The 23,855-nt window shown below is 35.4% G+C and overlaps 1 protein-coding gene across 4 annotated transcripts in view; it reads right to left on the bottom strand.

Moving 5' to 3' along the window:
- Positions 1-7,083: 7,083 nt before the first annotated feature.
- Positions 7,084-23,855, bottom strand: part of LOC131040172 (vacuolar sorting protein 3) — a 132,072-nt gene continuing 115,300 nt past the window's right edge. Inside the window, exons 9-14 of one of the 4 annotated variants that reach the window (XM_057973024.2) lie at positions 19,146-19,201; positions 18,828-18,896; positions 18,620-18,731; positions 12,146-12,235; positions 7,572-7,742; positions 7,084-7,421 (exon numbers count right to left, since the gene is read on the bottom strand). In XM_057973024.2, coding sequence (XP_057829007.2) covers positions 7,323-7,421; positions 7,572-7,742; positions 12,146-12,235; positions 18,620-18,731; positions 18,828-18,896; positions 19,146-19,201 — 597 coding nt within the window. In that variant the 3' untranslated portion in view covers positions 7,084-7,322. Of the gene's footprint in view, positions 7,422-7,571; positions 7,743-11,594; positions 12,054-12,145; positions 12,236-18,619; positions 18,732-18,827; positions 18,897-19,145; positions 19,202-23,855 lie in introns of those variants that run through there. The other 3 variants (XR_009104793.2, XR_009104794.2, XM_057973025.2) reach the window with 3 other exon arrangements.

Here is a 23,855-nt window from a genome sequence, read left to right as displayed (position 1 = left end):
TGAATTGTGGCTAGATCTATTGAATTTACCCTCCTCTTTTAATGTAATAGTCCTTAGGTAAGATTAGTAGTTTTATTATCTTAATTGGTGAAGCCTTAATTTTACCACCATTACAATGTCTAGTGTACCATATGCGAGTGTTGTCGGTAGTCTTATGTATACTATGGTTTGTACTAGACCAAACATTGCCCAAGCAATGGGAGTCTTGAGTTGATCGATATGGCTAATCTTGGACAAGTGCATTGGATGCAGTTAAGCAACTATTTAGATATTTGAGGGGTACTTTTGAGTATTTCTTGTGCTATCATGGTTATCCTGTTCAACCTCGACACTCTATGAGTATCCGCAAATATATGGATTCAGATTGGGTGGGTTTCATTGACAACTGAAAAATCCACTAGATGTTATGTCTTTACTACAAATGGTGGTGCTATTAGTTAGATGAGTAAGCGGCAAGTTGTAGTCGCTGTGTCTAAAACAAAAGCAGAGTATATGACAATTACCCATGCTTGTAAGGAAGCTATTTGGATTAGACAATTGTGTTTTGATATTGGGTTTGATGCAGGATTGAACACTATCTATTATGACAATCAAAGTGTGATTTGTTTATTAGAGAATCTGACTTTTCATGCAAAAACAAAGCACATTGATGTTCAATTTCATTTTGTTCAAGATATGGTAGAGGATGAGAAGGTAAATTTAGAGAAGGTTGACACTTACATGAATGTTGCAGATGCATTGACAAAACCAGTGACCAAAAATAAGTTCATATGGTATTCCAACTCTACGAGCCACCTAGCCCCCATAATTGATCTATGGGCTATTTGAAAGGTCTTCAATAAGTGGGAGAATGTTGGGATTAAGGTGTCTCAACCTTTACAAATTCTAATATTGATTATTGCATTTATTTGTTTTATTTATTTATTATTTTAATTAATCAATTGCCTACAAATGTCTAGTCATCTAGTGGGACCAATAGATTCGATGGCATCCTATTCAAGGCAGTGACTGTATGACATATGATGCAAATGTGGAAGTGTCCCACTTTGAGGATCTTGACAAGTGTCATGTTATGATAGATTTATGATAGAATCTATGATAGTTATTATGACACACTTGCATATGACGACCTATAACAGATTCTATGATAGAATTGGACAAGTGATAGGAGATACCTTTTGCATGGAGAAGGTAGGCGCCCAAGTTGGGTTATGAAGAATTGTAAGCGAATATGCTAAGTTATAACAATATGTATGATTATAAGGTGGTGAAATAGGGTATTCACTAGTTTAGCTATGTAAACAAGGAATAAACCTATTTCACACAATCATTACATTGAAGGGAGATTAATCAATAGATTCACCTCCAAGGGGTGCATGTTGATTGATTTCAGATGGCTCCCTTTGTGAGAGTTGAATTGGATACTCAAAATATTAAAGTTGAAAGCTAGATCTAAGGGCTAAAGATGGAAAATTGTCATAAATGAACATAAATACGTAGTTGCAGATTTATATGAAGTTGTAAGCACAAATTTGAGATGAGGAAGATAAATGGAACTTGTGACTAGAATCTGAGCCTGATAAAGTGGAACAATGGATCTTCTAAAGACCCTATCCTTAGAATGTCAAATGCGAAAAAAAAATTATCTTTCCAAAACTAGAATACTGCTCAAAATCTACCCCAGAAGTTTCAAGGGAAATTCGTCAAACAAAGGAGTGTGGAGCAACATTGCCCTTCGCTTTTTGTGCTTGCAAAAGCTAGATCTTATTGTCTCTAGCTACTCTGCCTAACTCCAAATTTATAGCTCCTAAACCTATAACCTGCACCTACAAAAGAGAGAAAAATGTTTGGAATTAACCCTTATAATTGAATTGAAATACTAAAGTAAATGTTGAATAATATACCTTAGATTTGTTGTAGATGTTTGTAGGTTGATGATGCAATTCTCTTTGAATATGGTCAAATGTGTTGATGCAATAACATGGCATGACATGACAAGACATAAATGACCTAATCATAAACAGATGCTTGCATGATGATTGATGCAATTTGTTGCCCCATGGTGTCTAGATCTTGAAGAATATGGTGGGATGAAATGTCACCTTAATGCTCAATGAATGCTTGATGATGATAATGCTTAGTAACAAACGCTTGTGACATAATATGATGATAAAATGAATTAGAGGAATGCCCTTATATAGATTTCTCAAGGTATTTCTCTTATTAGGCCAACTTCCAACGATCAAATTGAGATATCGTGATCCACAACAAACAAGTGGAAAATGTACATTGGGATATTCAAATTTGGGACCAATTTGGGAGGACAATGACGCTTTGAGCATCATTGTCCTAGGACAACGGCAATCCAAGTGCCATTGTCCACCCAAAACAAGGTGAACATGTCAGAGATAGAGAGAACATAGCCCAAGACAAAGGTTCAAACCACCATGTGAACAAATGACACCGGTCACAAAATGGCCTAGGTGAGAGCTAAAATGGATCACACTAAGAAAGGGGCACAAAAAGAAAGATTCTTATGACAGCTATAAGATGTGTAAGAGCATTTTTCATACCTCAAGATAGTAAATTTTGGGTGCCTAACTTTGGAGGTTTCAATGGAGTCATTTGGAGATGTACGTGTCATTTGTATTCTTTTAGATGATTGAAAAATAGTGCCAAGTGTTTTGCATGACCCCATCTTCTTGCTTCATCTATAAGCTTCCTTCTTTGTTGTATTTCTCTATATAAGGTAGCCTTGGACAGTATTAGCCATGTTATGTTTTCCAGGTGAAGTGTTATGCTGCCAAAATTAATCCACATTGTGGGTTGTCAATTATAGACTCTTGTTGAAGAAGTAGTGTACTGCTATTGTATTCCAACTATTGTTTTGGTAATACAAAGTATTGTGCTTTTAGAGTGTGGGGTTTTTTGCTAGAAGGATCTTCCCCACAATATATCGTGTATTCATTATTGTATATCTTTATGCACATTCATTATCTCCTTATGAATGTGTTTCTATTTCTATAATAGTTAAGAATTGTAACAAAATTTGCACTATATACCCCACTAGATTAGTGTTAGAAAATAGCTTCTACACCTTAGCTTCCCTCCATGAAAAAAATGTTTTTTTAAATGAAAACAACTAGGTTACAAAGTTATAGTTATCCTTTGCCCTTTTAAACAAGCGGATCACAACATTATGAGTAAGCATACATTTAAACAGAACTTGTTCAACTAAGCATCCATGAGCAAGAGACTTGCATCTATTAAAGTCACCCAAGGCTCACACTTGCCTTAATCTCACCTCTGGGGGTTCAAATCTTGGTGGATGGTGTAACAAAACAACATGTCATCATCCTCAACAATTGTGTTCAACCATCTACAATCCTTTGGCAAGAAAATATACTTTTATTTAAAGAATTGCTTAGATTTGTGGTGCTTAATCTTTTGTGTGGATCTTGAAGAAAACGGGGTGTGGAGGTTTTTTTTATGTTTGAGTTGGTGGAAGTAGGATTGTACCTCATTGAACTTGTAGTAGAAAGGGGCTAAATGTGGATCTAGAACAATTTTGTGCAAAAAACTCTTGCAATACAATTGATCCATAAACACAATATGTGATTCTTCCCTATTGTATTAGCTACACACACATGTATGCACATATGCATGAATGCATACGTGTGTGTGTGTGTGTGTGTGTGTGTGTGTGTGTGTGTGTGTGTGTGTGTGTGTGAGAGAGAGAGAGAGAGAGAGAGAGAGATGCCACCTAAGGCTCCTTTATCCCCACATGGTACAATATTCTTACAATTTATTTTTGAATAGAGACTATGAGTATACCAAGCACATGAAGAAGTATCTTCCATTATTTGTGCCTCTAGCCTTATTGGCCCACATGAGTAATGGAGAACGTACTATGGCTTTGGAATGTTATTTTTATGTGTTAGAACAAAACCCATCTTTACCACAAACTCTTAAAAATACGTCCTTGATCTATCATTATGTGCAACTATCTGTACTATAGAATAAATTCGTTTAGAACTACGAAAAGGCCAAAAAAAAAAGAGGATTTCTACATATTCACCATCCAAAACAACAATTTTTTTATCAACTGAAGTCAAAAGAATGTCCCTCATAGGAGCTCAAATATGAATGGGTAAATATAGCCTAGATGTTAAGAATTTTGGAAAATTGAAGGTATCATACGAATCCAGCAATGGTAGATTTGGGAATTCTACATGGGGTTTGATTATTTTTAGAAAATAAAGTTTTATATTCAAACAATGTTAATTCATTATGTTTTGTGAGATGTATAGTATTCTTATGAAAATACAATTATGCATCATTAGACTTTGTGTCATGACTATTTGGACTGATTTTTGTGCCACAAAAAATTGTCTTTGGTATGTTGGGCACTTAAAATAAAGGTATAGAGACTTGTGGTAAAGAGCCAAATAAGAGCTTAAGAGTATAAAACAAAGTGCCTAATCTATACAATTTACTAAATGCCTTGTAGGATTCATGGATTGGTAGTAAAGAACATGTGACAACCCATTGGGATTGACTATCATTGGGCATTCTTATCATACATAGGAATACTCTACATGCTACATGATCATTGTACTACAATATTGATACTCCTTGCTTTGCATCTAGCACTCTTTCTATTGGTTCATCAAATTTTGCATCTAATGTGTGTCAAGAATATTTCATATATGCATTGATGGTGTTGTAAAACCTTCATGTATGTATGTATGTTTCACAATCTTGTATGTTCTTGATGGCATGTTTTTTCATATGTTCTTTGTTTTACATGTCTATGTTTGGCACATGATCATCTCCTCATATAGAGGAGTGGGCCTAAGGTTTCCACATAGTTGGATGGTGTTGAACCACAATTAGCGGTAGGAATTTTATTGGATATTCATCATGATACTTGTATCTATGTCTACATGATTCTACTATTGAACAATTGTAATTTGAGTTCTAAGAACAATTACAATAAGTTCTTATTGCTATATCATTAAACTCATATTCGCATGTTAGCAAAATCTATCATGGTTGTAATGAGATCCATTTATTGAAATGATTCTATAGCATTGTTATAGTTGATTTTGCATCTCAGCTCATAAGGGTTTTAGCATGATTTGTTAAGTCCTAAAGTAGTATACAATAAAACCCATTAGGGAGAACAATCAAGTGCTTAACAAAATGTTCTCATAATGTTAATTCACTGATTAAAACTCTTCTCACCAAGTATGCCAACAAGAGACTTTTCCCAAGTTGAATGTTTAGGCCCCCACAACCTTATCTAGCTCATAACAAAATAACAGCAAGAGATCATATTGTCGAATATCATCCGTTGTCATATAATCCCTTGTGCTTTCAAACTCTCCCCAATTAAAAAAATGACCTAATTTCCTACAAATTTAATAAGTTCTTTAATAATCATGATTACCAACATTTAATGCCCGATACCATCCCTTGGTGAATTGCCACACATGAACCTTAAATCCAATTAATTAGTTAGTAAACCATTTATTGTAAAATATTGTTATTGTCAAATATGAGAATTTTTAATTGAAAAAAAATATATTCCAACTAAATATTCCCAAAAGGGCTCTCAAGTCCTTAAACCAATTTTTATTGTTTTGGTTCTAAAGCCTTAGAATTCCTCTCATAAGTTAAAGGAGAGGACCCAATAGTTGAGCACCTTAACTTCGCACTTCTCAAAATCTTACGTGGAAATTTCAAATCACTCCCACTTTTGTACAGCAGCTTACTTGGCAAGTCCCCTGCTTATAACTAAAGTTTCAGGGCCACATCATCAAAAATGTTTGTCACACAGCATTCTTTTTGCCAAGATGTCCAAAACACCCCAAAAAATGGTGAGACCAATAGTCGTGCATAAAGGGGCCCCATACTTGTGCAGCTGATGTGGCATCACATGATTGGTTGCTTTTTACAACTAAGGGTACATCTCATTCAATTATGGGTATTAGAGTCACAACTATTGGTGCATTGTTGTCAAAAAAATTGGACATTAAATCAGCAAGTATGGATATTAAATCAACAACTGCTATCACAACAATTGGAACGCACTCAACTGTTGGGTCCTCACCCCTAATAGAGATCCAAATCACTCATCGGTACCAAAAACACAAAAAGCCGAAGATGATTAGTAAGCATTCACCACCCAAAACCTTTCACAATGTTATCCTGCTCCATTCTAAATCTCAACAAACAGGATAGTTATTTTGGCATCTACTTACCATGCATCATGATATCAAAACTCCTATCAAAACACATGGGAAGACATCAACCAAACCATACAACCTATTCTCACAAAAAACCGTACAGTTATTTAATAAGTGGAAAGAACAAATTCCTTGGTCCAACACATACTAAAAATTGGGCTCTCGAAGCGAAATCCAAGGTTGCTACATTGAAAATAAATGCCAGCCCATGACATGGCATGTTGAGCCCAGACATAATCATTGTCATTGGATTACTCTTTCCAACGCTTGATAGGCTGAGCAATTCATAATCTATTCTATGACTCAAGGGAATTTTTGACACATCAATGAAAACACAATTCAACTCATATAAGATGCTTTATTCGTAGTGTTGCTCCTTTTTGGAAATATTTTTTCCAACCATGTGCTCTACTTTCAGTTGACTTTATTTGCTCGTGTAGCAAATATAGTTTCTTTCAGGTTTCCGACATCATGTTTGGCGTTGAAGATTATATACTTTGAAGAGCGACATCTTTTGGACTCACATTATACCATTGATCAACGGAGAAACACCCAGAACATCATAATAACGATGTTTGGGATAATGCAATCAGGTGATAATCTAAGCATAGCACTCACATGAAAAGGAAATGCAACTTATTTCGAGGATAAATTTCGTTTTTTATCACTAAAAAATAGTTACAAAATTATTGTTGAGCGATGTGTATTATTTCAATGAATTTAATTCAAATGAGCATCTCAAAAAATGCAGAAGTGTCCACGTAGTGCTAGATGTGCACAGAATTGAATACGGTGAGTCATGAGAAACTTCAAAATTACTAGATTACATTGCTTGAAACGTGAACTGAGCCAAATTTATTATTTCCTTATTTGCATGGTTTCTAGTTACAATGTTTGACAAAATTGAGAGATTGTTAAAAAATTCCATGCACTTTGCAATCGTAAATCAAGAATCACTGCTAAGGTAGATCATCATAAGCATATATGAATTGTTGCCCAACAAAACTGGAGAAAAATGAACAGATGATGATAACACAAATTATATGAACTAGCTTATATATAAAAATATTCTCAATCATTTCTAACAAGCCAACTTGGCTTGAACATGACATCCTTCTGAAAATCACGGTGGGTGACAGGACAGATGTGTTCCCCATAGAATCGAAAGCACTGTCATCAAAACAAAAATATTGTTGAGATGAATGACAGAAAATTGAACAGAAAACATCAAGAAAAGAGCAAACTTGTAGAGCTTTGTTAATTTGCAGTATACAATGATACCATTTTTCTTCATTTACAAGCAATGTTGAATAGTGTTACCTTATAACACACCACCAAATCATTGGGATACATTGCAAATAGCTTAGTTCCCAAACGAGCATGACAAGCATCACAAAGGCTTTCATCATTTATCTGTACATGTCGTGATCGCTCTTCAAACCTTGCTAGTCTTGCATCCAAATTGACAGCACGTGAAAGGCTTTGTACAATCTACAACACATAAGAGTTGTGTTGTTTGTATGTAGTTAAACAAATGTTTACATTATTATCAATTACATGGAATGCCAGTTGAATAATTCTATGCCCAACTAAAAATTCTTAGTATAAGAAAGTACATGGTAGCAACAGTAAAGTGTACTTGAAAATAATTCAATACTTCACAACTTGGTCTCAAAAATATGCGTATCTAGTTAGTTTATACGACTGTATGAGTACATACATCTCTTGATCTTTTTTTAGTCATCTACCAAACCTTAAAGACGATCTTAAATATATTACATGTTTACATAAATTTCTTCTTTTTACCAATTAATTTCTTGCTCCTTTTTCAGAAGTTCTTCACTTTATGCACTATATCTTTTCATATTCTGAATGATAAAATATTTTCACAGCCTCGAGCAAAAGGAATAGAGGAAGTTTGTATTAAATAGTGTGACAAATGTTAAAGCTACTAAAATTTGTGAAGGCTTACTTGAGACCATAATGGGAATTTTTAGCTACCTCATAACCAACATTGTGCCAAATAGGCAAACAATTCTAACCAGGCACAAGTGTCGAGCACAGAATCCTTAGAGTCCTGTAATTCCTTAAGGTGCCTTAACTCAAACATGAAGACAACATTGTTAAATACTGAACTTCCTTAAGTAGGCATACAGACAGATAATATCGGTGCCGCACCCCTTCTTCAAACACACATTGACTAGAGAATTAATATAAAAGTATAAAAACTCAAAAGGCACTTTTTCTATTCATACTCATCCAATTGGAATCAATCATGTGATTAATAAATTAATACCAAAGGGGAAATTACTTAAAATGGGCATAATTTCAAAATCAAGAGAGATTACTTGTTTAAATCTTTAGCAGTTAGCACGAAGCTAGTAAAAGCTTCAAAATTGTATATGGAACTTGGGAAATGAATTTTGTTGGTGGTAGGTAAAAAAGCCCAAAATGAATTTTATCCTGGTTGTGTTGAGTTGTGAAGGAAATCAATTTATGTCTGTTGAAATCAAGCTAGATTGCAAATGTCAACCGTGACTTCTAATAACTTTTGAAATTAAAAAGAAGAAAACAACATATTTGCATAATGTTTGTGTTTGATGGTTACAATCTCAAGAATGTCAAGACCATTACTATTTGTAAATTGTTAGAAAACAATTTTATGAATAATAAATGGCAAATGCATATCAATAATCTAAAGTTTTTAACTTTTAAGATGCCTATTAAATAGTCAAAGATAGCTTTTAGTCCTATGTATTATAAATCCTATGACATAATTTATTGAATGTTTTATAGTTTTTGATCGTTAATATGAACATTTCTGATGGATCCCTTGCCCTTCGATAACAGATGAAAGAAAAAACCCAAAATTAACAGCAATGAATGCACGTACAATCAATCAAAAGCATCCTAACCAATTTTTTATTTTCCATAGCTGCTAAATATGTGTTATGGTTGTCTACACCCTGGCTTATGCCTGCTAATCCCATTTGCTTAATTTCAAGTCTCTATTGGCAAAGCTAATACCGTGTACATCTACTGTTTGAAGGTAATGAAAAAGCATCTTAATGGGTCTCATTTTGTAGGACAGTTCAAATGTGTGCCGAATACTGCCTTATTTTGCATAAATGGCTTACATGACTTTTCACAACCGCATCAGACAGACTTGCTGTCAATTGATTTTTATGTAACTTTAGAATTTGTTCCTTCATGCCACCATTAGTATAGCTTGGAGGATACTGGTAAAGAAGGAAGAGTCTGGTGTTACACCTACCAGTTAAATTTTCTTCAAAATTTCCAGTCTTTAAAAGTTAAAATTCTAGAAATTTGGCAAAAATTGCAGCTGATGAGACAGCATTTCAAATAGGCATTCTATTGAAATAACTTAAAGCCTCAAGAACAACACCAAATTGAGCAAGTCTTCTGACCATAGAATTCCATAAGGCAACAGTTAAACAAGGTATTTTGTCAAAGCTAATCACATACCTTATGTAGGTTTCCACATCTTTTACAAATTTCATTTAGGGGAGTCATCACAACCACCCCCAAGAAGGTCCACTTTCCCTTGTTTTTTATGGAACCCCATACCATACTCCAAAGCTTCCATTTAACAAGACAACATTAAAGAGCATGCCTTTTCTAGGCTTCCACATTTTGAAGAAATTTCATTTAGGGGATTCATAACTACCACCCCTAGCAATATCCGCTTTACCTTGTTTTTTATGGAACTCCATAGTGACCCATGCCACACTCCAAAGCTCCCATTTTGGCAAGAAGAGCTTAAAGAGCTGGCATGTTGTGCCAGCTCTTTATGCTGAGCAACTTTCACATGCCCTATGACTGTGTTACCAGTTTGCCCCCCTAGATCTGCAAATTCGGGTCCAATCTAGCCCAGAAACGAATTCAAGTTCAGTTTGAAGGATATTCTGACCAAGGTTCCACAAAAGGTCTGTATGTTTCATCCAGGACAAACCTGAGCAGACCTGCCCCGAATTTAGTCACCTTCTGCTCCTACAATAACGAACTCATCATATTTTTGTAAATTATTCTGTTTTTCTATTTTGGCATATTCATCATTCATCCTTTCTGTTTTTAGGCTTATTTGCATCTAACAGAATGGGATGTCTTCTCATGGAATGCCTTATTTGCAGCCAACAGAAAACATAGGTATCCTTACAAGGATTGACACTGTTTCATCAAATGCAACGAACAGGTATCCAAACCCATCAGTTCACTTTTACCAGCCTACGCTGGCAGAAGAGCCTTAAAATCATAGAATGGTCATCTATCAAACCATAAATGAAAGGGGATTTTCTAATCAAATATTGTAGTTGTAAATGCCCTGGTAGATATGTATACAAAATGTGAAAGCATACACAAGGCATGTGAAGAGTTTGATAAAATGCCTCAAAAATTTGTGGTATCATGGAATACAGTGATTGCACGATATACATAAAATGGCGTTCTTGTCACTTGATAAAGCTTCAAGAATTTTTAAGAAATGCAGTAAATGAGGAAAAAAATGCAATTTTTACACTCAATAAACACCGTTTTTTGCCTTATAAATATTCTGAAAATGGCATCTGCCATGACAGTCTGTATGGTTTTGAAAGCCTTCATTTGGACTTGGAGGCATAGGTTCCACCCCTTGACACTGCCCTATTGTTTTGCAAGCCTTAATTTGGGCTTGGTGGTGGGGGCATCGTCCTACAACTTTACTATGAAGGCACTACTGCCAAATCCTCACGACTCATTTGATGCATTTTGTAAATGTATTTTGCATAATTATATATTTTTTAAGAAATATAAGTATTTTTAAGTTGTCACACTCAAGCCTCAGAATGTGAACTCTGGTATGGATATCCATCAAAGCAAAATTGATGGCAGACTTTTATCAAGTATTAGAACTTGCCAATGCCCTAGTAAATATCTATGCCTAGTGTGGAAGCATACACAAGGCACATGAATTGTTTGACAAAATGCCTCAATAACATCTGGTCTCTTAGAATACCATGGTTAAAATTTATGCACAAAAGAAATTTGTTGAAAAGGCCTTGGAAACATTCAAGCAAATGCAATTGGCAGCTGCAAAGCCAGACAAGTCATTTTGCAAATTTTAATATTATTAATAGTAATATTAATTATTAATATTGACTTATTATAATATTATAATATTAATTATTAATATTGACTTATTATTAATATTGTATAAAGCTTATAAATATTCTTTTACATTATAAATATCAGATGCCTCTAATATTTCTGATTTGAGGCTGCAAATATGTATATAATTATTAATTTTATATGTTATTAAATGAACAAACCCAACCCCAACACTTTTTTTCACCAAGTTTCCAAACCCAAACCCAAACTAGTGCCAAGATCAGTAACTTCGCCCTAAATAGAATGCTGGTGGACAAAGCTGAAATTGACTTTGCACATGCCAGTTGCAATTTCTCTATTCCACTAACTCCCAAGAACTCAAATAACAGTTCTTATGCTGTGTAGCATGCAACTTCATAAATTACACTGATAGATTGCTTTAGTTATTTGATCTTAAGGACTAAAGTAGCATGCTCTCACAATCTAGCATCAGAGATATTTACATATCGGCATTGTGTTCACAAGGCAACCTATAGTTCATCTCAGCTAAGCTTGCTTATGCCATACAGTGCTGCAACTATATAACCTATATATGATAAAATCTGTGTTACCAATAAAAATATTACAGTTCATGCAAAAAGAGTTGATTAACCGTGTCCATGGCTCTGGAAACTTCTAGTTCCTCAGCTGCTGGTAACACTGATTAAACACTTTCAGAAATATTTCTGTCACTCTCAGATCAACTTATATAAACATGACTTAGTGTTGCGAAATGAAGAAAATGAACATACCTGCCCTTGACGATGGTGATGAACTCGAGCCCTTAACATTCTTGAAAGTGTTTCAGATGCAAGTTGAAGTGGCATGTCTGGGGATAAGGCCTGAAGAATCAGACAGAGGTAGTTATAAGAATACGCCCAAGCCATGGAAGATCTCCATAAAAGGTTTAGGGTTAAACATCCTTAAAATAACATAAACTGTGTCTAAGATAACAAAAAACAATCACCATACAACAAAGCAGTCAACATAGTCGCGAGAATCTAAGCTAATTTGTCTTGGAAAGAAAAAAAACATACTGTTTATTGTTGTTCACAATGCAGAAAATAAAATTAAAATCTTTATCTGATTTAACTAGAGCTGGATTAACATAAAAGCAGGTGGCATATATCTATGACAAATAATGATGTTAGAATGCAAAGCTTCTGAAAATTACTATGTAGCAGTTTTTGAATCAACATTTTGAATCTCACTCTGTGATCCATCATCAAGATGAGGAAAGAATTGTGTTGTATTGCAGACTTAACTTCCTAAATGGGAGGCTGGGGCAAGGATGTTGATGATGGACCACAGCGTGTGATCCAAAATGCTGCAAAAATTACCAGAGTTATTTCCAGAAGCTTTCTCAAATAATTTTCATGGACTGGAAATATCATGTCAATTAATAATAGAATGTAGTTTTAGCAAACCGAATCACCACACAAATTGGTATTTAATGGCTATCCCTTGCGTAACCTGGGGACCCGTCCCCGTACCGGGGACGTTTCGGGGACTTGGGGACGGCTAGGGGACGTCCCCCTGCCGTCCCCAAAATTGCAAAATTTGTGGGAAACGTCCCGGAAACTTGGGGACGGCAGTGATTCTTGAAGGGGACGTCCCCCCCGTCCCCTAACCGTCCCAGGAACGGCCAGCCGTCCCCCTTTTCACATTTAAAAAAAAAAAGACTCAAATGCTCATTAAAAACATTTTTTTATTTTATTATAGGTCTGTAAAACTGGATTTTTACTAATATGATGGGTCAACATGTCTGAATCACTTCCAAAAGCACTTGGAAATAATGAGCAGCAGCCTGGTAATAAATTTCACAAACAATTAGAACTCAGTAGTGTGTAAAAAAGTGGTTGCAGGTCTGAAATATTGGACTTTTCACAATTATGAAAGGTAAACAAGTCTGAATCATAGCCAAAAGCACTCAGAAATATGAATAACAGCTTGGTATAGAATTTCACAAACACCCAAAGCTTTGTAGTGCATAAAGAAGCGGTTGTAGGTCATAATAGAAATGGAAGACTATCAAAATATCCTCCAACCAGAAAGAAATAATGAACTACATGCAAACAAGAGTTGGCATATCGACAATGTATTTTCAATTATGAATGCATATTGAGTATTGACAATGAATTCTAAATTATGAATGCATATTGAGTATTGACAATGAATTTTGAACACAAATGTGGTATGTTAAGGTTCTATACTGTACATATATACCTGCTTTATCCATGTTTTCATATGAATATAATGTATATATACATGCTTTATCTATTTTTCATATGAACATTTAAAATTTCCCTATATATTTTAAATTTTCCATATATTTTATATAGCTGTCCCCCCGCCGTCCCCAAAATTGGCAAAAAAAAATTGCTGTCCTGGAAACTCGTCCCGCCGTCCCCTGTCGTCCCTGTCCCGGAAACTTGGGGTAACATAGATTTAAAAGGGCACGTGACTGAATCTTTGCACAAATACACAAACTTGAAAGCAATGATGACAATTTCAGATTAAGAATTTAAACAAAGGAATGAAATTTTATTTCTTCTGATTTGAGCATTGATTTCCATTGGCTTCAGTTTCAAGCTTGATAATTTGGTGTAAACATGCTAGAGATCCAATTTTATGTCTTCAAATTTGAGCACTGATTTCTACTGACTTCAGTATCAAGCTTGTTTAATTGAGTGTAAACATGCTAGAGATCCAATTCAACAGTAAGAAAATCTTAAATCAGTTTTCACAGAAAAGATTGCATTAACTCCCTATGGCTTTTATGCTAAGTTACCAGTTCAGGTTCAGGTTCAGGTTCAGGTTCAGGTTTGAGGGTGTGGTTGGGTTTGTTTTGGGTTTCTCCATACAAAAACATATAACAATAAAAAATATGCACATATTTGCAGCAGCGATTAAGTTCAAAATAGACCACCATACTAATAGTTAAATAACATAGCAAAATACACCACCGTATTAATAGTCAAACATTAGTCAAATTCAACTGTCATAACATAGATTAAAGTTTAAAAATAATAATGTCAAGTGTCAACAATCAACCATCATAAATCAAATATCATATGGTCATCAAAAATATCACCATCCTCATCTATATTGTGGTAAATTAGAAGAACCACAAATAGTTAGTGCTATAGGCACCGGCACTGGCACTAGCACTAGCACTAGCACTCTCATTCTCACTAGGTGGCTCATAGTCATTATCAACTCCAAGTGCAGCAAGGTGGGAAATGGAAGCATTCAACTCAATATGCTCTAGCTCAATATCCCACTTCTTTGTCTCCCCTTCTTTATATGCACTTTCTTTGTGTGTAAGGAGACACAAGTTTTAATGCACAAACACCAAGTCCTCTACATCTATTGAGTGGATGGAGTATGTACTCCAATTCCTCTCAGATGAAGATGAACTAGCAACCTATCAAGACAAAATTATAGAGTTAAAGAGATACAAAATATTAAAATTTAAATGATTAAATTTAAATAGAAATAAAACTTAAAAGATAAAAGTATTTTTTATAAAACTTACTTGCAATAAAAATTTGATTGCAAGAGGTTGTAGGTGCGGATATAATTCTCCATGGAAGTACCACCAACTATGAGCATCAACTATATACTTGTCCCAAAGAGCATCAAGATCACAATAGTTTGTGCTTGCAAAACCCATGAACTCAGCCCCCACTACATCTTGCATATCACGATCATCAAAGAGTCTGCAAAGTGTTGCCTTGTACCCTTGAGCAACTTCAAGACCTCTATATGGGGGAACTCTTGTGCCAACAAAAAGGAGCTAAGAACTATAATATTTGGGACTCAATGCAAAGGCAAGAAGATGCATTGGAGTGGTCATTTTATTCCATCCTCTACCATCATTTGGTGTAGTTCTTTGAAGAATTTTTCTATAGGATCTTGCTCTTATGTATTTATGATGACTTTCATCTTCTAAATCATTAAGTCAATGCCATCATAAACCTCACCCAAACAAGGCCTATCCATGTCAATATAATAGATCATGTTCAATATGGGCTCATTGAAATTGAGAAGATAATCAGCACGATCCCACCAAATGTCATCTAGGATCATTTGTTTAACCTTTGTTGCCCTTGCCATGCTAGATTGCCTCCATATGGACCAATTTGGGTTGATTGCAAAGGCAAGAAGATGCATTGGAGTGGTCATTTTATTCCATCCCTCTACCATCATTTGGTGGTCTTTGAAGAATTTTTCTACAGGATCTTGCTCTTTTGTATTTATGATGACTTTCATCTTCTCAATCATTAAGTCATGCCATCATAAACCTCACCCAAACAAGGCCTATCCATGTCAATATAATAGATCGTGCTCAATATGGGCTCATTGAAATTGAGAAGATAATCAGAACGATCCCACCAAATGTCATCTAGGATCATTTGTTTAACCTTTGTTGCCCTTGCCATGCTAGATTGCCTCCATATGGACCAATTTGGATTGATTACCATATTAGATAGCACCTCATGAACTTTCAAAAGTGGTCTCGACACAATTGTGTTGGAGGAAGAAAGAGTTTCAGCAACCTATTTGAAAATCAAAATAAACAAAAAAAATATATAAAAAAATTACAAAAATTAAAATTAAAAAGCTTAGTAAAGTAAAATATATTTATTATTTAACTTGCCTTTAGCAGCTCCAATCTCGAGAATGTTTTAATTATGCCTTGTGACATGGTGGTTGGTGACGAACATTTGGATCTCTTCAGCCTCAACATACACCTGTCTGGTCAATTAAGTTTTGGTCCCAATCTTTTATGGCATTAGGTTGAAGGAGTGGACAAGACAAGGTGTCCAAAAAATGTGTTCATAACATTCCTTAACCAATAACCAAATAGTCCTACGGTTTTGGGCATTGTCTATTATAACTTGCACAATATTTTGAGGGCCCACTTCCTCAATGGCTTGGTGAAGAATATTAGCAATAAAGCACCATACTTCACCTCTTCTTCACAATCGACTACTTTCAAAAGCATTGCCCCTTTAGGGGCCACTACAATAACATTGATCAATGGGCAATTTTTTGCATCTTTCCATCCATTAGATACGATGGACATCCCTATTTCGACCCATGAATCCTTTATGGGCATCGAGTCATCTACATATTTCACCTCTTTGTCCAATAAGGTTGTACACATCTTTTCATAACCCGGGCCCTTGTACACCTTTGAAGCCTCATTAATTGATTTCACCAATTTTTACCAATATGGTGAGTGAACAACATTGAATGCCAATCTATTTGCATAGACACATCTAGCTATGTCTTGATCAGCAATCTCTCTAAACTCATTGTGAAATGTTGTTTCCAACGGTCCCTTTGATCTCTTATATGTAGAGGTCATGGGTTGTTCTTTAGGTATGGACAAAAATGGATGGGCCTTTGTGATTTGAAGATGAGAAGGCAATAGAGGGGCCTTCATCCCTTTCAATCCTTTCTTAGTCTTTAGCAAAGGATGAGTTGCACCTTTTTTCCATGCTGCTTAGTCTGATTTTCTTGCACTTCAATATATGCCAAGGCTTGTTCCTCTAAAAGAAGGCCTTTACCATTTGGGGTATTGGGACAATATTTGATGCCTTGGTTAGGGATAAAGCACAAATGGGCTTTCATTCAACAATAAAAAATAGAGTTCATTTGTAAAAAATAACCAAAAACTTCAAAAAACCTACATCTTTTGAAGAGATCTTCCTCTATGATCTCTTTGACAACAAAGCAACACTTGCCAATGTGTAGAAATAGCAAAACAACCAGCTTGGAACTTTCAACAATCAATCTTGAACTCTGTTAGTGCAATGGCAAGCAAAAAAAATTAAGTTCAGCAATGGAGCAAAATATTTTTGTTTTTCTTTCACAATAGCAAAAATGAGACAGGTTTTGCCTTTTAGATGTTTTGTAAGGCAAAACTTAGGGTTGGGGGGGCAAATTGAACTTTTTGCATCAAAAAAACGAGTTAAAAAAAGTCAAAAAAAAAAATTTAAAGTTGCAAATCCATCAGACACATCGGTTTAGAGGCGAAATTTGCCCTGGGTTCACTCAGGTTTGGCAGGGGCCAGACCCATAGGCTGTGGCAGATACCCTACCCAGACCCACAGCAAATTGACCCAGGACCCAAGACCAGGTTTGAACCAGACCAAGACCCGGGTCCTTTTACCTGTGAACCAATAACTCAGCTTTTATGCATCTTTGGAGTTTGAACACTTCAAATCTACCAGTTAAATCCAATCTGGACAAGTATTATAAATCATTAAACAAACAAAATAAACAAAAAGAAATCAAACTCGTATATTAATGCCTGAAATGAAACCTATTTTGGCATCTTGAGGAAACTTACAAATACCCAAGGCATCCATACCGTAAGTACAAAATTACACTGCATTGGGACAAATATAAACACATACTAGGGGCTGTCAGATAGAATATGCAATTAAATGATTCCTAGATGCCAATCACCATCTAGATCTGTCTGCAAAACCCCAAAGAAAACCATCTAAGAATTCCATTTGCAGAATGTTGTGAAGCTATCGAAATAGACTATGGAAAACTATTCAAATAAATTGAGGCATCAGAACAAGAAGAATAAGCAATGCTGATCTAAGTGTACAATAGAGCAGCAATCCAAGGTTCTGGGCATAAATGAGAAGACTATTAAGAAAATAAGACCTTAAAGTTTAATATCTTAAAGTAGAAAGAAGAGCATGCCGAAGTAAAATTGACTTACATCAAAATAAGCAAGCTCCACTGCACTATGCCTAGGTAATGGCGACAAAGCATTAGGAATGAATTCCAATATAATGAAGTTAGAGCTACCAATGGAAAAATGAAAACTCCTAATAGGATATTGTTTGCTGTTTTCAACGTTATCTTTTCTAGTAGAATGACCATGGCCATTGCATGTTTTGGAACAATTTACCTTATGCCTGTCTCAACTGATATACAATATAGATATTGTGAAACAGTAAACAAATACAATCTATGGTTTGTATTAACTGCAAACTTACACATTAAGTACCCATTTTAGATAAAGCTATAGAGCAGCAAATCAATAAAACAAAGGCACAGATGTAAGTACCACATCGAACATGGAAGATTACTCATTCCATCAGAGCAACCATCCTTCCTCACACCAAAAGGCTCAGAACAGCAAGATGGCTACGTTAAGTAAACTGGTAAGTAAAGGATAGATTCACTGATACCTCTAGAACTTGCAGAGGATCCAATAATTCGCCGTGACAATGGAGCAGGCGTACAGCAGCCTTGTACATTGGTTCTTTTCCTTCTCCAGGTTCTAGATACATGTCAAGCAACCTGTGAGAAAGTTTGCTTATTGCCATTAGACTTCTCCTATGCTAAATTAACGTTGGTCACCAAGAATCATTTAATGCCTTAAAACAGAATACTTACTGCATATAAGCCTCAGGTCTGCCCAGCTCTGCACAATATTGTTCTGCTGCATCACTATCCTCCAGCTTTCTGAAGATAGAAATCAACTTATGATATAAATTTTGAGCAGGATAATAACAAAAGAGATAAAATTCAACAAAGCACGGTTTGAAGTTCCTACAGTACACTGAAATAGCCATACATTTATCTTTTTCTGGGCACATCTTTGCAGTTTCAATCAAAAGTAAAGGTTAGCTTTTATGGCTATTAATTGTATGTTTAAATGTATAGTCTGAATCCCTTTCTATGCCTAATAGCATAGTGAATTTTCTGACTCACAGGGCTAGAATTTGAAGCACAGATGTTTCTTCTCCCAGTTTCTTGTACAATATTGCCTGTTGGATCACAAAAATAAAAATGTTATTAAAAAAAACAAAAAATGTCCAAAATTATCGTTAAGCTCAAGGAAAGAGGTAAAAAATTTATTCAGACAAACTACAATATTACAATAATAATTTCAATTACTGATTGAGACTGCCAGAAAAAAAATAATAATAACATTGAATTTTTGAAACATAGTGGCCTTTGTGAAAGGCAGGTTGTGCGACCCACACAAATAAATTATTTTAATTTCTGACAATGATCAAAGCAGATCAGTGGAACTAAGTTTACAGCAAGTCAAAATAGCAAAATGAGAGTAAAAGACCCCCATCAACAAAATACGAGATATCTAAAAGCTAAAACTAGATTTATTTCTAGAAAACAAAAGAAAGTAATAAGAGGTAACACACATGTAAACCCTAGACAAACTAGTACATAAAAAGCCATGTAATTCAAAACACTCTTGAGAAAGAAACATTCCATGATAAAAAGAGAACTATTAATAGATACAGGAGAAAACATCTGACAGAATACAACGCTTAGGACCATATCGGAATCAGAAAGAAATAAGCTACAATGTTCAGATAAACGAATAAAGAAACAACTAAGCAGGCCTTCCTAAAACAAATTTCTTGAAGACAAAAATGCTATGCATGGAACAGCAAAAACAAGGATGTTAGAAAGTAATAGCATTATCATCTGGGCTATTGACTTCACTAATGACCAGATGTTGAGCATGTCATGAACAAAGAAAGATGGCCATGTTGCCAGCTCAGGTTTCAGTGGTCTACCAATTTTATTTTTCACCCAGCTTTGGTATGGCTGTGTAAGGCCATACAATATATATATACATCAACAAGCCCACTTTCAGTCGGATGGACAAATCAACATATTGATGTTAAAGTGGTAAACTACCAATCAAGACCCACCTGAGCACTCAGGTCTCCAACCAAAATCATGTATTCACAAAAAAAGGACCCCACATGTAGACTTCATATTGGATTCTAAAATATGGTTAGATGGGAGACAGGGATTCGGGATATAAGTCAAGCCCTAAGTTACATGTCTTAATTTGAAATGTATATGTATGCAAAACTCAGAAACTAAATGTTCACAGAAAAGCTTAAGTTGTTTTTCCAATTTACTTTTAAACAAGGGTGGGCACAGATTCACCCATGATACAGCTTCAGCTTGTGGGTCTGCCCTGGGTATGTCTCAAAATCATCTTGCACAGAAGAACAGCCATACAAATTAGAATGAACCTGAGGTGACGTACACTCAACCCTTGACTTAAATGCTGACTAATATGACTGTTCAAGCTGAACAGCTTCGACAAGGCAAGGGTATGCTAGGCCTATGAAATATATATCCCGTCTTTGTTTTAAGAATAGATTTGTTTGCAGTACATCAATGTAAAAGATCATTTAGGAAAAATCTGCTTATTTGATGTTTTAAGTCTCACTCCTAGACCCATCATCAAGGAAAGTATGAAGACAATATGTCTAATAAAGAGATCAAATTAATTTCCAATAAATAGTCATGCCATTTGGAGAAAGGAAGGGAACAATCTAAGAACAAGAAACAAACGATAAAAAGAAGAAAAGAAAAGGTTAAATACTAAAAAGAAAGGGTCAACCTCTATTGGCAATTTATGTCAAGACATGCCATCTCTGCTTATGTTGTGTTGCCCTGCCATTAGAGCTAAGTTGCCGTGTTCTTGCATTTTGCCCCGGATTCCAGTACCGGTACGAACCGTGTTCACACTTGGGTTCATCCTGGGTGCGTCCCCAGCCCCCGAGTTCTCTATGGGTGCAGCTAAGTTGTACCCACAGAGAACCCAGGCGTTGGGGATGCACCCGAGTTGAAACCAAGTGGAACCCAGGCATACCCAGATGCGTGAGTAGCCAAAAACAGCCCCACCAGTAATAAAAAACTTTTTTTTTCTTTTCAAGACCATTGAAACCCTAATTTCGCCCATATGAGACATTTTTCACCTTCTATTTGCTCATTAACTGATTTCACTTCCGTTTTTCACCATTTTTTTTCTTCCAAGCTTGTTTTGAAGGTGGTGGCATTTTTCTTTGAAGGTGAAGGCTACAGAGGTGTGAGACACACATCAAAGGCTTAGGAATCGTTGGAGAAAGCAGATTTAGCCATCAAAGGTGAGTGAATCCTCATTTGTTTTCAATACTTTTTAATTTATTTTTTTTTTATTTTATAATAAGTTTTGAATATTTTTTTACCTGAGTTACCAGGTTCGCCTGTTTTGGTCCATGCACCCGAACCAAGTTCACTTGAGTTTGGGTTCGCCTAGGAGTTTGTCTAGGTTCGCTTTGGGTACGTACCCAGGGGTTTGGGTTCACCGGGTATGAACCCAGGTACAAACCCAAGTGTATCCAAAAGCTCTGAGCACCAAAACATAACAAAAACAGACATTTTTGACCTTTTTTTTGCATCCAAAAACTCTAAAATATCCCTAAAAGCACCCCTTCTATCATTGGGTTTTCATCACGCATTGATAAATGATAAAGTAGCATACTATTAAATGTTTTTCTTCTGCCATTTTGCATTGTTCCATCTTCCAATTTAATTCTGAACTTATCAATTGGCATTTGGCATTGATCAATAATGAAGTATCATACTATCAAATGTATTTAGTTTCATAATTTTGTATATTTCTTTAAATTTTTGTATATAATATATATACGAACAAACCCAACCCACGAACCCAAAGGGCAAAAATAAATTTGCCCGAATCCACGAACCAAGTTCGTGTGTCCGAACCAGAGCCCAAACCTGAACCAGTAACTTAGTTTTTTACACTTCATATGCATAATAGGGGGTTATAATACCAATTTTTTTTATTTTTTTTTCAATAATGTTGAGTTTTCCATTTTTCATTTTAGGTTCATTATTCATACATAATGGCTCTGTCTGTGAGTGCAAGTGCAAGCTCTAGTTCAGTTGCCCATGCCCGAACTCAACAAAAACCCTTTTTAAAATTGATGTCGATTCACCACTTTGGCACTATACGACAATGATCAAGCAAATTTCTGGTGGTGGGAGTTATCTTTGGCAGTGTAACCATTGTGGCAAAGAGCATACCAGCTCATACTATCGAGTGAAAAGTCACCTTTGCTTCATCTGTGGACGTGGAATAAAATTTTGTGAGGGATCAGATGGCGAAGGGCTGCCAAAAGCTCTAGTTATGTAATATATTAGAGAACAAGGGGAAGCCGATAGGAGAAACAGCAAACAAAGATTGATCATCCTCTTGCCAAGGCAAGCTCCAAGAGGCCTTATAGTAGTAGTGGCTCCACAAGACCGGCTGACCCACATCTTTTCATGCCAATGCCACCACCTTCTGAACCAAAGAATGTTGTGGTTACACGAAAAAGAGGCCCATTGAAAATTGCCTTCAAAAATTAAATCAGAGAGGTTGTCAATCAAAGCGTTGCTTGTTGCATTTATGGCAATGGGCTTCCATTCAACATTGTTAGATCACCTTATTTTCAGGAAATGGTGCATACCCTTTGCAATACACCTTCTAAATAAGTTTGTCTCGGGTATGAAAGGGTGCTAACCACCTTATTGGCAAAGGAAAAATCTTTTGTAGAGACACAATTGAAAGTCATTAAAGATACATGGTTAGAAACAGGTGTGTCCATTGTTTTTGATGGATGGAAAGATTGTAAAAATAGGCCATTAATCAATGTTATAGCAATGTGCCCTATTGGTTTTTCCAATTAATGTCTCCAAATATCCTCTATGAGAAGCTAACCTCAATGTTCAAGGATTTGGATCAGTGGCCAATTGACAAGATAATAACTAGGGATAAGGAGCTAGTTATATCCTCTACACTTCAGGCTCTGTTAGACCTAGGTGGGTATCCCTTTTACAATACTTTTATAATCCTGATTCTCTTCTTTTAGTATTGTATCAGATATGCTCTCAATACATTAAGTAAATCAGAGAAATGCTTAACTTTACTGGATTTGGCTGCTATCCCTGACTTATGTACTCTGAGTCAATTTATCCTACTACTGAAAACTTTAAATAAAAACTGAATGTAAATTAATGATAGATTTTCTTTCGTTTCAAGTGCTACGGTTAGCAATACATAATATATGACCAATGCCTATCCAATGGGCTAGATGAACCATTATTACAATATAAAATATGTGTGTACTACAACATCTTTTGCCTTATGCAACTAGCAGTTGGTACTAGTCATAACATAAAATGAATTATCCAGTTGCATCCCAACCAAGTATGATCTCTACAAAATCTTTGTGAATGAATAAAGCAATTTAATCTCCTACTTTAGAAGAAGCTAAAATTCATACACAATCAGCAGCACGATGCAGAGGTAAATCAAAACACCCTTGATTTATTGATTGAATAAGATTTTGGAGCACAAATGATGAGAACAACTTGAAAACCATTAAATTTGATTCCAAGATGTTTTTGTAACTGCAAAGTACTTCGCATATCCATTGCAAAAAGACTGCAAATAGGACATTAAACTGGAAAATAAAATGTATTGCAAAACCTATGGACTTTTTGTATGCAAACTCACTCTTAGCAAAAAAATCTTTTACAAGACTTGAATAATACTTCTAATCTGAACCTAGAGACTCGACACAAGGCCTTGAATATCCTTTTATA

The sequence above is a fragment of the Cryptomeria japonica genome, chromosome 11 (assembly GCF_030272615.1).
Source record: "Cryptomeria japonica chromosome 11, Sugi_1.0, whole genome shotgun sequence".
Lineage (NCBI taxonomy): Eukaryota > Viridiplantae > Streptophyta > Pinopsida > Cupressales > Cupressaceae > Cryptomeria > Cryptomeria japonica.
The sequence above is the reverse complement of the archived record's forward strand: the minus strand, read 5'-3'. Positions and strand labels throughout refer to the sequence as shown.